The following is a 19483-nucleotide window of genomic DNA, read 5'->3' as shown; positions in this document are numbered from 1 at the left end:
GCTGTGTTTTGTACAGTAATGAAATTTGATTGGTACTTTCGCCCAAGACTATTCATTGTTGGCAAAAGTTTATCACACTGACCTTCTTTACCTAAGTTAGTTGATTTCAAGAAAATTTTTCACCCATTATACAAATTGGTCACATTAACCTCCTTTTAGTGCTAGCTTGACATTTGTAAATATTTATACCCCCACCAACCAACCAAAGCATGTCTGTGTGTATGAGTGGGGGTATTCTGGAGTTGGCTCATTCATCAAGCACACCTTTATGTGATGGACTATTTGACATCTTCTGTACCCTCTGAGATATCTGTATAAAAGTTGCCAGATCATGACTAGTCATCATATCTTGTAAAAAGGTGGACTTTCTCTGATCAGTACTTCACTGGGTTATCCCTGTTTTTATTGCAGATTGCTGATCCCTTAGTCTAGTCAGTACTGTCATAAATGTGACCCCTATTTATTCCTCTTGCAGAGGGTATTCCATAAGCACTTGTTGATTATTGACAGGTCTAATTGGATGTGTGGAGTGAAGAAGTGACACACATAGCATGGTACATAATTCATTGTTTCTTATTTGTTGTTTTTTTCTTAACAACCTATGCTTATTAGGCCCCTCTTTTGCCAGAGATTTAATTATATGCAATTCTTTTTTCTCTAGCAGCCTGTCAAAAAAATCAATTATAGACACAGTCTAAAACACTATTTCTAACATGTTGATTTGTATGGCTGATATTGGTTGAAAAGAGAATTAATTCTGTTTTGGTTCTCAGATAGACTGGTTGCCTTGCAAGTGACTGCTCTATCAGAATTGAATGCAAGCCATCACACACATTTCCCATTTATTCAATGTTCATTTATTGCTAATACCAGACCATGAAGTTAAATGAAGGATTTGAATTTCTCACCTTTAATTGTACTTATTTTAGTGGTCATAATCAATACTTGTTCATGGCATTTTTTATATTTATTGCAGTACAGTTCATATTCAGCGTACACAGGTATATGTATGCAAAAAAATTGTTACAAAATATATTCAAGTATTTTCAATCATTAATGGCAGTTTTGCTGTATGAAATGATGTATTTCAGTTGTTCCATTGATGCATATCTGATATAAAATTCGTGAAAGAAAACTGCTTTTTATGTTCTCAAATATGCTTTTTGTAAGCAGAAATTTTATACTGTATATTCTCATTTATAAGATGAGACCAGCTGCAACTACACAAACCCAGATCTACCATCACATAATGTGCCAGCAGATCTGGGTCTGTGCAGTTTACTAGGAGCAATCAGTACTAGAAACAACTTTGTCCCAGATCTACAGATGCATTATGCTGATCTGGATCTTTGTTATTTGCAGTTTGACACAACATATAAGCAAGTATATACGGTAAAATCTGCCATCACTATGTACCATTGCATTTTGGTTGTCTGTATAGATGCTACCTGAAGTGAAATGTACAGTCACAAACTTATTCCCACACTTAGGCATGTCGTTTTGAACCTTTCTCTTGAGAGGCAAACAATATTCCCATTCTCAAGACCGGACTTTGGAGCCATGAAAGATCAGAATGTTTCCAGCACATATATGATTTCCAGCATTAGTACAGTTAAACCTGTCTTGAAAGATTACTGCTGTGACAGACCACCTGTCTTGAAAGACTAGATTCTCATTGTACTAATTTATTGATTAAATAATATTATGACCTGGCATGAGAGACCAGCTATCTTGTGAGACCATGTATTTTTGGCAGAAGGGGTGCTCTGTCAAGACTAGTTATGCTGTTTTGCATAAATATAAATAAACATGCTAAATTGTCATACTGTCCCTTTTTTCCAATAATTTCTTTAATCCCCCTCCTTATTGGCCTGCAAAGATGTCATTATGTAACCATATTTTGTACCAGTCATTGCTGAGATTCTTCCCTGACACGCTCCCTTTTGGTAAAAAGTCATTCTAAGTTTTGTCTTCTAATATTTGGGCACTGTTTTTCCTGATGGAAATTAGATTTAATGAAATAGTAGTTTCAAATTTATGAAAAACGTCATCACATGAGCAGAGCTTGACATTTGTGGCTTTGGATGTAATATGAGTACATTGCCTCAGAATGTAGATTACAGACTGCAGAAGACATGCAGCAGGTAAATGGACTCCCTCCGCCATCCATTCCACTAGCTTTTACGAGTGAACTGATATACCTGTGCCATGTATTGATATGATTTACATTACACTGCCAATAATATACATGTAATACTTTATCGATAAACGTGTCAACTTATTGCTCTTATATCTTTCAAAGGCCTCTTAGTGGTAGGGTTGTGCTGTTTTATATGTGTTGATATTTCAAGTATGCAGAATACAGACACAGATTCTTATGCCTTTCTTATCCTTAATATGATTTTAAAAAATGCTTCCAAACAGATTCAACCTTTTTCGGCCAGTTAAGGCTGTCCACTTGATTGGATACAGAACTCATTTTGGTTAAAACGCCCTTTGTTTTCAACTGAATAAATGATTTAAAAACATCTTATAAATTTCATGTCCTCACCTATGTTTGGTAGACATGACAGTTGTATCTTCAAAACAGAAGAAATAATGCAATTTCTTTGTGCAAGGAACATCGTATATAGAATAAGTCCCAGTGTGGTAGTGCAATGTCTTTGTGCAAGGAACATCATATTTAGAATAAGTCCCAGTGTGGTAGTGTAAACATCGTATATAGAATAAGTCCCAGTGTGGTAGTGCAATGTCTTTGTGCAAGGAACATCATATTTAGAATAAGTCCCAGTGTGGTAGTGTAAACATCGTATATAGAATAAGTCCCAGTGTGGTAGTGCAATGTCTTTGTGCAAGGAACATCATATTTAGAATAAGTCCCAGTGTGGTAGTGTAAACATCATATATAGAATAAGTCCCAGTGTGGTAGTGCAATGTCTTTGTGCAAGGAACATCATATTTAGAATAAGTCCCAGTGTGGTAGTGTAGATGATAAACAACCAGATCTATCACAGTGTACTTCCTCCACATGTAAAATAACTACCTTGGTCACAGGTAATCATTTCTGTTTGTGAAACCTAAAACTGTTGCCAATGCCCACTCTTTTTCCATATAAAATGAAGAAATTAACACAATAAGAAACTCATTAAGTTTGAAATCTGACCCTTTGCTGATTCTGTGTCTGCATGTTTAGTCACTGATTACAAAAAAATGCCCTCTCAAGACAGGTGGTCTCTCATAACAGGTTTATACAAAATGACCAAGTTCCAGTTTCAGAAGAATTTAAAGTAAAATAACCACAATCACTATACATATATTCTTTATTAATAGTTCTTTCTAAAATATGGTATGCATTCATCAGAACAAAAAATTATGTAGCAATAAAGATATATGATTGTGGTTGGAAGTGACAGGTGGTTGCGTATAGCAGAGGTCACTCATAACAGTTTTTACTGTACTTATATCAGTGTAAAGGGAAATATTCCAAACTTGTCCCCCCATGCACCTTGAGGTCCAGATCATTTAATAACCATTTGTGCTAAGTTTCTCATTTTCTTTGTAGTATCATGGGTTGACTGTGGATGCCAGTACTTCTGGTTTAATGCTGTGATTAAGCTACAGCCAGTTCTGATTGGGGATTACTGTTTACCATGGACTGGAAATATAACCACCAATCAGAATTTCATTTAACATATTTCACTGGTGGGCACACTTGAAGTCTAGCATTTAGATTTGATTCATGTAGACAAGATACAAAGCAACAGAGAAACGTTATGTTGTTGTTGTTTTTTGTAGGATTTAACACCTTTTTTCAGCACAAAATAGGCTATACATGGCAGCAAGTGTAAATGGTGGAGGAAGAACCCAGACCCCCCCCCGGAAAGAACCACCGACAGTAGTTATTATTGGTGAAGCACTTCAAGAATCCATGGTGAACAAATTTGGAATGTCTTCTTTAACATTGATATAAGAATATCAGTGGCTGAACATACTGATGGGATAAAATAAGTAGCATGGGGGGGGCATATTCAAACCATGTCACCACATGTTAATTTGTAGAAGGTGGGTGGGTGTCCATTTTTTCTTTCTTCTTTTCTACTCACAAACATTAGATCCTGTGCATGAGACAGCCATTTCAGATCAATTTTCAATTTATATTACTGGTATCTGGCAAAAATCTGTTCTTAATGGGTACATTCATTGTTTTACTGTGTTACCTTTTCCAAGTAAAACTGAATGCATGTAACATAAAAAATATTCATGGAGATAATATTTTATGATTGGGGAGTGAAAGCACCATCCATAGGATAAAATTTAACACTTATTACCTTAACATTAAATCCTCCATACAGTGTATTATCTTAAACAGAGTAGTGATCACGAGTAGTTTTCTTGCCATGCAATACATGAGAGGTCATAATCACATTCTCTCTCCCTCCCTCTCATGTAGACCCAGGAAATATGTGATGAATAACAGTCATTAAGGAAAAAGAATGAAAGAAAGAACAAACCGAAAGTACATATAAGTAACATTGTGAAAGTTTTAATAAATTAATGCTTTGGTAATGAACTATATTCTGATCGTAATTGCTTCTAAGGATGAAATTAATCAATGGTATATCAATGCATCAATCATATTGATACATGTATTGCTGCAACAGATGCTGAATCAATACAACATGATATTTAACCGATAGAAGTTACTTTAATCTTCAATCTTTTCCAGTCATTTTAAATGTATATATGTTGTATAAAAATAAACTGCTGGACTTTTGCTGATGTGGAAAATCATGATTTTTACTGAAATTTAAAATTCTCTCTTATGGACATATTCATTTGCAACAAAAATTTGAGTTTGGATTCTTATGCCTGCATAACTATTTAATTTTCATTAATATTTTGAAAAGGAAATGTTACACATGCTTATAATCCTGTGCCTTTGATTTTGTTGCCTGTAGCGTACAAATATATATTATAGCGTTATGTATATCTTTTTGTAACTCTTGGTATATGACTGTATCTGTTGTTGTTGTTTTTGTTGTTATATGGTTTAATGCCATTTTTAATCACAAATATAGGCTATACATGGCGGCCAGTATAAATGGTGGAGGAAGAACCCTGGATAACCATGGGAAGAACCACCGACCCATGATAAGTTACTGGCAGGCTTTCTCACATACCCACATTGGCTGAGCCTGAGACTCTAACATGCACAGACAGAGATGACTGTAACTATATTGCGTAATTTTTTCATGACTGTAAATTGTGATGATCATCTGCAGTCAAGATATTAGAGATTAAATTTTTTGCCAAAAGGTATACAATTCTATTTTAAGATATTAGGAGTATAGATTGCTTAGAATTTCTAAATAGTTGTTGACTGATAAAGTTGTTTATGAACATTAATAATATTAATAATAAAACCCATTGACAACTTTGGGGTAAAACCGTAAATGCTTATTGGCTGGTTGGATCAGATGAGTTCTTTTACAGTGTGGAATGTTTGCAGAGTGTCTCGTAGCGATTAGTAGCAAAATGTGTTTTCCCCTTGTATGCTGTTTTAAAAGTAAATGGAGCTGGACAATTTAGTCATTCTTATTTCTTGTGTTCTTGTAGTAACATCAGTCTGCAGATGAATTTAATGTTGTGTTTAGATATTATTTGGGAGGAAAGATTTGTTAATATTATTTATTGGAACTACAAAGTGCTTGTTGTACTAAAATTCTATTCTGTGATTTTTGTGAATTATTCAATGGAGTTCTGGACAATGCCATTTTCATACATCAGGACTGTTGGCAGACCGGTATATTCAAGAATCAGAAATTCATTTAGAACATTTGATTCTTTTGGACATTTTAGGATTATTTTGGATTCAGTTCATAATACTGTAAATTCCTCTTACATTTTCATTTTATAACTTTGATAAGTGAAGTATTTGTTAAGTTTTGCAAAACTTGTTGGTTTTGCTTCTTTCTATTACTTAGTTTATGACCATAGAGTTGTAACAATTGCATGTTTTTTTTCTTTCAAACACATGCAAAGTATACAGTATTGGCTGTTCTGTATAATGATTTGATATTAATTCAAAATGATACACTATTTAATAGGACACTGTTGCAGGATTCATTCCAGTCTCTACAAATTCATGTAAAAAACAAACCGAATATGCATCATATTTGCAAGCCTACCAGTGTTAATTAGTTTTAATGTATGTATTAAATCAGTATATGATAGCACTTGTTTACTTCAGGTTCCTGTTCTAGTAAATGCATCTTGTTAGTCAGCAGGATATATATTGTTACCAGGTTGATATAAAATGTTATATATATATCTATAAGTACAAGAAAATGTATGCTGTTCATTTACTTGAAACTACTTGTACTTTGTTCCACAGGAAAAGCAATCTCAGCACAGATTACATGAATATGACCTAGCTGATACCTTTATTTCACCACCATGTTGTCAAGTTGAGACTTTAAATATTTGATTGGCCTGAGTTGTGTCAGACCTAATTTTCAGCCAGTCAGAATTATCCAATCAGATTGGTAGATTTTTTTGTGTTTAATTTAAGCTAAGTTTGTGAACTTCTCACATATTTTGGTTATTATCTTATACCCTGAACTGTACTATGTAAATGCGTCAATTTGACAGTGAAAATGACCATCTCCATGTATTGTACAAGTTCAGTTTAGTTGATAACAACTGCATAGCTAGCCAGATGATCTGGGTCTATGTTGTTTGTTCTGTTGATTACTCCTAACAACATAGATGGCAGATCTGTGTCTATGAAGTTTGCAGATGAATCAAAGGTTTGAGTAAGTACAAATGGTATCTTGCAGCATACCTTATATACTGGCTTATAAGATGAGTCAAACTGCAATTGACAAAGATCCAGATCTGCCATAGTATAATGAGTCTGCAGATCAGGGTCAATCATGTTTGTTCTACTGACCACTCTTAACAAACTGCACAGACCCAGATCTGCTGGCACATTATGTGACAGCAGATCTTGGTCTGTGCATTTTGCAATTGGACTTATAAGTGAGCACATATGGTATATACATCAGATCTCCTAAGTGGTTAGAGCATCTGCCTCGGATGCAGTAGGTCACAGGTTTGAGCCCCAGCCAAGTCATACCAAGGACTTAAAAAAGCTGTACTAGCAGCTGCCTCACTTGGCACTCAGCTTTAAGAGGTTAGTGTTATGACTGGTTGGCCTTGTGTTAGTATGTGACTGGTTGGGATGTAATGCTGCATGACTGGCTTGATATCACTATAAACTGCCACACTGCAGACATCATAATATGACAAACAGTGTTAAAGCCATGTTAAAAATCGAAACCACACACACACACACTTGTTGCATAAATTGCTCCTACTCTTTTAAGGCAGAAAGTTAAATGTTGAAAACATTATTAATATGCACAACTCACAGAAAAAAAGAAAAAAAGGATACATTGTACAAAATTGAACCAACAAGAAACTACACAATAAGACAACTAAATGTGAGTTTTTAGCTCACCACTTCATAAGGCCCTATGTATTTAAGGTATGACCCATTGGTTTTTTTAGTGAATTGTGTGCTTTTTTTAACTTCTTACTGCTACTTTCCAGAGTATGTAGTCAAATAAAAATAGGGTTATTGATAAACAGACTTACGATATCTGTGGAATGGCCTGTTCTTTTTGTCCACCAGCCAATGTCCATCTGTCCACACTAGTTTATTATTGCTACTACATCTAAACTATTTGGAGGATTTCCATAAAATTTAACAGACATTTATCCCAAGGACTATTTCATTGGTTTTCAATCCATGGGTCACAACCCAGCACTGGGTTGCTATGCTGATGTAAATGAATTGTCAAGATCAGCTTTAATAACAAGACATTTCCTACCCAAGTGGCTTTTTTAACATTTAATGGGTGACAGGATTAATGCCACAAACCTCAGCTGGGTTGCCACAAAAAAAAAAAAAAAAAACGCTGGTGTGTTGGTCTTAAATGAATATGTTGCTACTCGTACATTCAGTATGGTCACCACAGCAGCCCTCTTGAAAATCCTGTAATCACTACTACTCTTGAATGGACAGACATATCAGCATGGGATTTACACAGGAAGTCACCGTACAATGTCCAGTTGGTCCAAAATGAAATTGGTGTCCATCTGATGTCCACTGTACCTGCCACAGCAGCCATCTTGCAAATCTTGTTATTGCTACTAATCCTGAACAGAAGGTCATAGTGACATGGGGTTATAACCAGAACATTTTAGAAGGTCATAGTGACATGGGGTTATAACCAGAACATTTTTAGAAGGTCATATTGACATGGGGTTATAACCAGAACATTTTTAGAAGGTCATATTGACATGGGGTTATAACCAGAACATTTTTTAGATATCAGATTTGTCCTAAAAATGAAAATGGTGCTATTGGGACAGCCAATATGGCCACAACGGTGGCCATTGTCAAAAATCTGTCATGGCTACTTCACCCAAATAAATGGCCATATCAGCATGTGGTTTTCATTAAAAAAACTTGTCTACTTGGTCTTAAATGAAAAGACTGCTGATCTGACATCCAGTTTGTTCACCACAAATACCATCTTAAAAATCTTGTTTTTGATATCTTAAAAGGAAAGTGATACAAAACTGGAGTTTCACTGGAAGACTTATAATGTCTGGATGGTTTTAACTAAAAATTGTATTGATCTGATCTTCAACATGGCTTCTACATCAGCTATGTTTTAAATCTTATGGTGCTACTTGTAGGCAGAAAGTCATATCATTGTTGAGTTTTCACAAGAAGAATTCTTAATAAATAAACATGGTGCCACCTGGACATTCAGTATGCAAAATCTTAATCTTTTGCATAAGTATGCTTAAGTATGCAAAACTTCTTAATAAATAAACATGGTGCCACCTGGACATTCAGTATGCAAAATCTTAATCTTTTGCATAAGTATGTTTAAGTATGCAAAACTTCTTAATAAATAAACATGGTGCCACCTGGACATTCAGTATGCAAAATCTTAATCTTTTGCATAAGTATGCTTAAGTATGCAAAACTTCTTAATAAACAAACATGGTGCCACCTGGACATTCAGTATGCAGAATGGATTATTATTGTTACACAAGTGTCACTGCTTTTGCAGATTGTTTTTTCAGCAGTTAAGATAAAACATACTTTGTCTGAGCAATGTTCCCTTGCCATCCATTTGCTTAGTGGAAAAGTAAAAAAAATTCCATCAAAAACATGCAGTGAAAAGACTTTTTTATTGTAAAAAGATTAATGATTGAATCAAAATGGCAATTGCTTTCACATTAATACATCTATTCAGCTTGTAACATTGACAGTATGTAATGCAGTGTGTCATGATCTATGTATTACGTTGGATATTTTCTTGGATAAGTAGGGACTATCCATACTCAAAGATGTCTTTTAAAAAAAGGTAGAAACTGTACATGAAATTTTATTTTTGAACTTGAAACCTTTGTTGTACAATGATGCTTTTCGATGCCATTCCCTTTACTGCACAATGATGCCTTCTTTGCCCAACATGATTAAAATTCCCAGTTGGACCAAAACTAATATTTTTTTATATGAATGACAAAAATGAATATAGAAAGTAAATCTGCAATAAGCCATTAGTTTAATCCAAGGATTGAAGCAACTGCATGGTTCAATCTGCATTTTCCTATTTGATCTAGCTGCTAATGTCTGCCATTGGTAAACAAGTGCTCAATATTTCACACTTGCATCATGAAGTTACTGGCATTTGAAAATGTTAATAATACAGTTGAAAATTGTTTGATAATATATTGGTTATTTGAATATGCCATCTTTTGAATCATTTGAGTTAATTACATGTTTTATCAAGGTTTCATCAAAATAGGGGAAGATACAGCACTTTGAAATTTGGAATGGGGCTATGGTTATGCACTATAAATACTGTCATGTGTTTGCAGTATGTGTTTACAGCTTCAGTTATATCAACCATTTCAGCAAGAACATATGAGCATTGATTTCTTAAAAATATGGATTTAGAAATTTCAGAAACATATTTGCTAATTTTCATTCCAAGCAGTATGATAAACATGCAAATGAAATGCTTGAATATTTGTCTATTTTGGGACACAAGGAAAAACTATTTGTTGCATGGCAACTTCATCTAATTGGTAGTGCGTGGTTATTGAGCAACAAAAAACATTTGACTTAGGGAAATGCATTTCCATTACTTATCAATCCTTATTTAATGTCACTTACGTTTAGATCATTATCACTGATAATTGATTGAATTTCACAAGTTGGTGCTAAGTAGTCTAGAATCACTCAATGAATCAGGCAGAGCATATGTAAAAACAAGCCCATTATTTAAGTCATCACATTTAGATTGCAAATCAATATTGACTTCATGCTCATTCTGGTTTCTATTAAAACAATTTATAAAAGATCTTCTAAAATCATAATCGTTAGCATTTTTTAATTACTTCTGCCAAGAATCCATTTCACTTTGGAATCCGCTTAGATAATGAGATGGCTTGGAGAGTGACCAACCATTGATCTGATTTTGAAAATAAGACAACCTTGCTTGAGATAGAAAGTTCACCGAAAGAATTCAATTACCACTTAGCTAAAAATGTTGTATTTTTATATAAGGTATATGGGGAACATAATATTTATACTGGTTCGTTTAATAACCTATTCATGCAGCAAAGTGATCACAGTACATGAAGATACAAATAACGTGAGGTCCCACTTTCCTGATTTTGCTTAATAGAAAATTTGTAGGGTTGTTACTTGTATATTAACATAATATAATACATAAAAGTAATTTCAAACAATCCAGTTTGGAGTGCTTGAGAATGAAAGAGAGCAGACTCCCAATAAGCAACACATAATATGACACATTAATCGTATAATGAATGTTTTAATTTTCTCCTTGATCAACAAAATAAAGTCAAATAAAAGAAATTTTTCTTTTATTCTCTTCAGAAGTTCTGAGTATTGTGTGATTCAGAAATTGAACTTAGACTCTTTCATCACTTATGAAGACATTTTCTATAATTAAAATTGTATACAGCAGTTACCACTATTTTTGGACAATACTTTTAATCTTTGTCATGTTTGATAGTCAGTGCTCTAACTACAGTGTACATAGAAATGAAATGATGCTCCCATCACCTTTGCCCCAGATAGTCCTTCTCTTCTGCTTTTTGTAGCAGCACTCTCTGATTTTTCCAGATCACTAAATAACTACTTCAAATTGTATTATATTCTATTAATTCCATCTAATTTTGAATTCTTTAGGACAGAATACATGTATAACTGAGTTTCTAAATAGTATCATAAATTTTGTGACTAAATATATACTTGTATTAGTATTAGTGGCGAAATGATACACCTGTGCCGCCTGTGATACGATGCATGGTGATACACATACGAACTTGATGGTCTTTCCATCTTTGGAAGGTAGATGGTGCACTTTCATGTATATTGACATTCTGGTCCTATTTCCAGTATGCAGACTACAGATAGACATATAGGTATAATATATTTATATGCAGACTACAGATAGATATATAGGTATAATATATTTATATGCAGACTACAGATAGACATATAGTTATCATATATTTATATGCAGACTACAGATAGATATACAGGTATAATATACTTATATGCAGACTACAGATAGACATATAGGTATCATATATTTATATGCAGACTACAGATAGACATATAGGTATCATATATTTATATGCAGACTACAGATAGACATATAGGTATCATATATTTATATGCAGACTACAGATAGACATATAGGTATCATATATTTATATGCAGACTACAGATAAACATATAGTTATCATATATTTATATGCAGTTCTCATTGATGAAAAGATAACAACAACACTGTCAAACAGACAACCTGTTGGTTGCATTGAGTTTTATCTAATGTTTTAGGCCATTTAATGGTGGCTTCATTTAACTCCCTTTGTTTTTAAAAAAACTTGTTGCAATCTTTAAAACAGAAGAAATAAAGCAATTTCCTCAAGCAAAGAAAATCTCATCTAGAACAAATTCGGGCATGTGAATAAGGTTGAATACCAACAAAATCTATCACATGTATTTCCTGCATATTCAAAAGACTGCTGCAGCCATGGGGACCTCTGTTCATTAGTGAAGAAGGAAATCTATTGACTACACCCTGTCCTATTCTGCATTTCTTTTTACTTACACAAGGTGATCAACTTGAGCATTTGAAATCTGCCCCATAGCTCATTCTATGCTAATTTCATTTATTTCATCAGCACCTTTATTCACTGGTTAAATATCTCTATATAAAAAAGAAAAATTCCATATTTGTTCCCCTTGTACAATTTAAGGAGAGATGACATGATTTTATCTTAAGTAGACCTCCCTGCTTATCAAAGGAAAAAGGAGGGGGAAGAAGAAATGGTCATAAGTTCTTTGTTAAATCAGTAGTTTACTGACTACTATGTCAAATTTTTTATTTATTCCATAATGCTGTATATGGGTATTTAGCCCATCAATGCTTATGCAGAGGGGGAAAAAATATCTTTGCTTATTAATTTCATTTTTTTACCTTACACCACTCCCTCAATAATTCACGCCCTGATAACTTGCGAACCTGCTTATAACGTGAGGTCAGGCATGGATACCATTTTTTTTTAATGCCAAAAAATTGATAACTATTTTTTGAATTTGAAGAAAATCATGATCAGTATTTATAACTGAAACTCTGATATATATCTCGTTTTATCGTAGAAAACGGTAGATAGGACCTGGAAATTTTGACCTGCAGATTATATGCTTATTTCTGGGCACATTGTTCTAATCAAATATAGTTTCACAACCATTCAAGTCGTGCTTGAAGAATCCAGATGTGGAATAGTTGCTATCCGAAAAACAGTTGTTGCGACTTGAATGGTTAAATAAAAATTGTATACTTTGCCGAGCACATTTCCATATGTGTGACTTTCAACAAATTTGCAGTTCACATGTTACACTGTTCTCCAAGTGTGTGAATTCATAAAAATTGTGCACCATTCGCATAATGGTTGAATCTCTGTGTGAGTACTTGATATATCTTTTGACCTTCAGATGAAGACTCTGTTGCTTTGCCAGTATTTCCTGTTTGTCACACAGAGTATAAACCACATTGATTTCTAAATGGTGGTTATTGTTTAACCTGGAGCGGAACAAACAATAACCATAAATGAGCAGTCAACGTAACATATTTCACAGTGCAGCAAACCAGTAGCTTAAATCGACCAAAGGAGTCTACATAAAATTCAAAGTAGAAACTTTACGTGAAAGTGATTGTTAAACGATGAGTAAAATACTTCATTATACATGTGGAACATGTTTGGAAGGAATGCTGAACATAATTCTGGGTTACAATAAATAGCATAGAAGGAAGGGGGCCAGATTACGAACCATGTTACTTTGTGTTAACTTCTAGATGGTGAATGGGTATTCTCAAATAGTCTTCTTCGTTTTTACTAATAAACATGAGTGCCTATGACTGCAAATGCTTCTGATGGATTATGATTTTACAGAATAACAAGGCTACTAATAATTATTCATAACTGCTGAAGACTAAAATAACATGCATATGGTAAGTAGCATTTTATATTGATTTTCTGTCTCTTGTATCAATATGTGTATCATTTCAGCAAAAATATTGATTCATCGATATGTCAATGAATCGTTTCAGCTCTAAATTAGTATACAGCGATGCTGGTTGTTGTGCGTCCTTGCCCAAAAATGTGCACCAATCTTAAATGGTTCCTCTGTTGCACACCCCTTAGAATTTATATTTATTTATGATTTGTTTCATTTTAAATAAGACAACTTATTCTCTTAATCCTTAAAGGAGATTCTTTTCTTTGTATTGTGTTATATGCACACATATATATATATATATATATATATATATATATATATATATATATATATATATATATATATATATATATATATATATATACACACACACACATACATATATATAAATTTTGAAATACTGGTACATCTATTTATTATTTCAAGTGATGCAAGTCAAGTTCTTTAATTCTTTCAACGTGTGATTGCTTTATTTTCAGTCCTAAAGTATAAAGAGGGATTATTTCATTTGCTTTGACGCTTGAAAATTAAAATCAAATGTTTACAGATTTCATTGCTTTGACACATGAATATTAAAATCAAATGTTTACAAATGTTATTGAATTGCTTGAAGTTTTAGCATGTATTCATTATTAAATATTATAAATTGCAATAATTGTTTGTTATTGTTGATAGATATAGAGTGGATGCTTAATGGGAAGTAGTGAGTGACATAAACCATGAGTGATTTTTCATTTATTACGACAAGATCAGATACATTGGTACAGTGTTTTTCTTCATCAAATTTTGCATGTGAATTAAATTGTGAAAAGTCATATTTTTTCATTGCTCCTCATCATTTCATGCACATATCCAAATATATTTTTCTTAATACTTTAAATAGTCTTGGTATTAAAATATAAATAAATGAGTTTTACCTAACCACTGCATATGAGGGAGGTGTGCTTTGAATATAATCTTGGTTCATATTTGGTTGTTGTTTTACAAATTTATCATGTAGCTTACCCAAAAACCCATGAAAACTGGTGCCCAAGAATAAATAATGAATGAATTTATCTCAGAAGAAGCATTCAGAAGGGAAGACAGTAGATTGAAGTGTCTAAAAGAATTCAAGTTATGTGGGGTGGTTACTAATTGATGAGGAATTAAATCCTGGGGTTTGGAATGCCCATGTAAGGGAGACTGATGTTGAATATGTTTGAATTTTATTGAATTAACAAGAACACATTAAAATAAAAAAATATATTAATGAAGAAATAAGAATTAGAGAAGCTTTTAATCAGTTGTTTTCATAACATTTGCAATCAGTGGTGGGAAGAACATTTTATAGAATGAATCTTACCTTCTCGGATTTCTTGGCCAACTGGGGTTTTTTTTGGGGGGGGGGGGTCAGTTGGCTTTTAGGCAGATGTTGGTTAGGTGAGTGATCCCAACGCAGGTCCACTTAGGCCTCTTATTTAGTATAGAAACATGAAATTTCACAAAATTACATTTAGAAAAAATGTGTGATTTGATCTCTCCAAGGAGACATGAATTTTACCAATTTTCTCAGAGACTTCCAGTAGATTGGGGAAATATCATAATTTATGTAACCTAGATGCACATATATATGATGGTGGTTTTTTTTTTTTTCTTCTTCATAGCTTTTCGCATTGGTCCTGTTGTCTAGGCAAGTCTTGCAGAAATTGCAGACTTTAGCAAGAATTAGGGTCTTGGTTTAATGTTCCATCTAACGAATCCATATAGGATCTGATTTCAAACAGCACTTGAAACCCAGAAAAGTAACCAGTAAGATTCTGACAAGCTTTGATGAAAACTTAGTTATCATATTATCCAGCCCTGATCTGTTTAAAATCAAGATCTCAGAGATAATGATTTTCATAAAAATAATTTTCTGAAATATTTTTGTGTGTGTCTATTTAAGAAATGTATGGCAAGGGAGAAGATATTAGGGAGACAAAACTTGATGTAATCTTGGTACAAATTGATCTTTTTCAGGGACAATATGCCAAGCCATTTCAAAATGAAGGAATACTGCCCTTTTGTGTTCAGAAACTTGAGAGAGAGATTTGGTTTAGATGAGAATGAATATTTGGTAAGTTGACAAGTATTTTCTTTATGCTCAGTCTTGTCCGTAGTAGCATTTAATATTATAGCATTAACTTTCTGTCTCTCCATTTATCAGTTTGGTCGTTATGTTTTCCCAATTGTTTAGGTAGTGGATTTTCTCTTAATGTATGCAAACATTAGTTATGCGTCATTTTCAAGTTACACATAATTATTTCTGTCTACTAGATAGTTCTGTAGCAAATTTTGTAACTTTGGTACTTGGTATAAAAGGTGACATTCATCAATCCTGTGACAAATTTTTACAGTTGTGGGTGATAATAGGCTCATGACAAATGTAATCAGTTAGGTTTGGTGGTCCATGGATTCATGAAAAATGTAATAAATTCAGTATGATGGTCTGTAGACCCATGAAAAATGTAATAAATTCAGTATGATGGTCTGTAGACTCATGAAAAAATGTAATAAATTCAGTATGATGGTCTGTAGACCCATGAGAAATGTAATAATGCTAATATGACAGTCAATAGAAGAGTGAGTAATTTAATTAGGTATGATTGTCCAAAAACTCATGAGAAATGTTTTAAATTAAGTATATGGGAGAAAAAATGTACAATACAATGTGCTTTATTGCTGTTGACAGGAGTCAAGTTATTGAAAGACAAGTACTGATCAAAAGCTATAACTGATCTAAATGTATCATGATTGGAGCTATTTAAAGCAAGAACTTCTACTTTGAGTATTGATTTCAGATACTGAATAAGTTAGGTTACATGACAAATAACCCTTAAACATTTTATTTCTGGTGATGTATTCAGACAGCTTCCTTTAAGAATCTCCACAGTGCAAGCAATTTGCATGACATGGTTTAATCTGATCCCGAACAAGGAGGATGCAATTATAGTAAAGGCTTGTACTAACAATATCAATGCTAGCTTATTAAGTTGGGTCCAGCTGAAAACTGCACAGACCAAGATCTGTCATCACATATAGTGCCAGCAGGTCTGGGTCTATGCAGAATTTTTAGGAGTAAACAGTAGAACAAACAACATAGATCCTGATCTGTTGGTGCATTATGCAATGGCTGATCATGGCCTATCTTGTTTGATGATGGATATGTCTTGTCATTGTATAAAGTAACACTATAGAGTACTAGAACCTTAGATCAATATCACTGATGGAAATAAGTACCTCCATGGAAATTAAATTTATCTGCATAAAAATGTAGCCACAATCAAGTAATTCCTTCATGAGATGGCTGTGCTTGATGAAGATCTCGGTGTTATTTAATGGCAGACTTACATCCAAGAAGGCTTTCTCTGAAGAAATAAAAAAAAAACCCCACCCAACTCCAGACTTTTACCAGAAAAAAAAGAAATAAAATTGATGGCATCTTGGGCATTTCGTTTTAAAAAATTAGTCTTCAGTCTACATGTTTGTTTTTGCATCATGTGAGTTTGATGAGTTTGATTTTCAGCATGTTGCTTCATCATTTTGTGTTGCACTTTGTGGTTGAGTGGTCTAAGGCACTCGTTTTTACAGATCATTGAAATCTCATCTCTGTCCATGGGGGTTATGCCTTTTAAATACTATATTAATGAACTTTCATCTTCAGTGTATTTCATCATTGATATGCACCACAACAAAGTAGCATTTGATGGCACCTCATCACAAAGGTGTCTAAGTGTATTAGAAATGATTTTAGCAACAAAACCAGTATTATTTTTTTTATTGTGTAATATCTTGATGAAAAAGAAGACAGTTGTTTGATATATGACTAGGATGAAATAATGTTTTGAAAAAGGAAAATGTTTTTATTGCTTCATTCTCTCTGCTTTTTTAATACATTAGTTTAAAATTGCGGGTTGGGGTTGGCAAACCACAGTCTATAATAATTTAAAAATATACTTTACAGTTACTGTTTGAAGCTTGTATGTGTATAGTAAGGATGATTGCTTGTGAATTTTTTCAATAATGAACTTTCAATGAAAGTGATATTTTTACATGGTATGTTGTCTAAGCAATCCAAAATTGCTTTTAAAAAGAAACACAATTATAAGGTTGTGTGCATTCCCTTACGCTACTCTTAGTGGAATATTTGTCCTCAAGTAAATATGGTAAAGGTTATGAGACAGAAAAGAGTACCTTATCATCATTGCCTATATAATAATGGTGGCAATAATGTGAATTACCAAACTTTTTTCAGTAAAGCCTACAAAATCATGTGATGTCCTAATGACATTTATGATTGTCCAGAATAGATATTTGGATGCATGGTAAGAACAGTGAACAAAGTTAAACAGTGTCTTGCAGAGGAATTGTCAGATATATTATTAATCTATTATTGTATGTATATGCCAGTAAACCAGACTGCAGACAGCGCTTCAGTTCTGGATAGGGACTGACATCTATCTTTAATGGGACTTTGGGAATTGTATTCCAGCTGCAGACAACAGTTTCAATGTTGTTTGTTCTATTGGTTGCTCCTAACAGACTGTGTATATTCAGATCTGTCAGCACATCATATGACAGCAGATCTAGGTCTATGCAGTTTTTGTAGTTGGATCCAATATATACAGTAAGTAAATTTATTTGGTCCCAGTAATAACACAGAAGAAATGTCCCACCTTATTTGTTAAGAAACCTGATCTGATATAATACTCTATGGGGTAAATAATTGCTTAAAATAAAAGATTTAAGCCATTGTTAGAGAAATTTTTGAAAAAAATTCCCCATGTTTGAAGTGCAAGTTCTTAAGTTAAAAAATGCCCAGACTCTATTTAAAGAGATGTTGATCCCTACAAGCGATAGAGTATTTAATTGGTAATAAAATTCTCTATCTTTCCCATTAATATTGCTACTATAAACTAATTTCAATTTTATACTTGAAAAAAGCCCATAAAACCGAAACTCACATAAAAGATGGAAATACATTTTAGATGCTAAATTCCTGACACATGCTGGAACAGATTATTTATGGTTAACAAGTACTGCAGTTGGCTTATCTGTAAGACAAAGACTGGAAAATGTCCCAAGGGCACATTAGGTTAAAACAATACTTGAAACATATTCATGGTTAGTAAGTTCTCTTCTAGGCTTATCTGTAAGACAAAGACTGGAAAATGTCCCAAGGGCACATTAGGTTAAAACGATACTTGAAATATATTCATGGTTAGTAAGTTCTCTTCTAGGCTTGAGGTTAAAACAATGTTGGTTGACCATAGGGCTGGATGAAGTCAATCCTGTGCTGCTCTTCGCTGATTGGTCCTTGACGTTGAGGCCTTCCTGCGTTTCCTGGCATCTACGACTTTCGTTTCTGTGGTCATCCTCAAAGGTTTTATACCCATTAATAACAGCTACATTCCAGCCAGGTCTATCCTTGGCGCAGGACTCAGGGTTTGTCACAGATATTGAGCAGCATCTCAGACTCCTTGATGGAGTCTTTGAATCTTTTCTTCTGGTGACCAATTTTTCTGTGTCCACTAGATAGAGCTCCATACAAAATCTGGCATTCGAGACTTCTCCATACGGATGACATGACCCATCCACCGGAGTTGGGCTCTCATGACCATTGCTTCAATACTGGTTAAGCCTGCTCTATCCAGCACTTCTAGGTTCATCAGGCTTTCTTGCCATCTGATGCCCATAATCCAGTGCAGGGCTGTCATGTGGAAGTACTCAAGTTGCTTGATGTGCTTCTTGTATGTTGTCCAGGTCTCACATCCATATAGGAGGCTTGTTAGCATAACTACTTTATATACCTTT

General features: G+C 33.7%; 1 protein-coding gene across 2 annotated transcripts in view; it reads left to right on the top strand.

Annotated features, from left to right (window-relative positions):
* Nucleotides 1-19483, top strand: part of LOC149776496 (phosphatidylinositol 5-phosphate 4-kinase type-2 alpha-like) — an 86244-nt gene that overhangs the window by 20598 nt on the left and 46163 nt on the right. For both annotated transcript variants that reach the window (XR_016416050.1, XM_089940930.1), the window contains exon 3: nucleotides 15650-15746. Coding sequence is in view for 1 of the 2 variants with exons in the window: in XM_089940930.1 (XP_089797056.1) it covers nucleotides 15650-15746 (97 nt within the window). In the remaining variant the exon portion in view is untranslated. The remainder of the gene's footprint in view (nucleotides 1-15649; nucleotides 15747-19483) is intronic.

Source organism: Sinohyriopsis cumingii, chromosome 18 (assembly GCF_028554795.1).
Source record: "Sinohyriopsis cumingii isolate HCF-2022 chromosome 18, ASM2855479v2, whole genome shotgun sequence".
NCBI classification, from domain to species: domain Eukaryota; kingdom Metazoa; phylum Mollusca; class Bivalvia; order Unionida; family Unionidae; genus Sinohyriopsis; species Sinohyriopsis cumingii.
The sequence above is the reverse complement of the archived record's forward strand: the minus strand, read 5'-3'. Positions and strand labels throughout refer to the sequence as shown.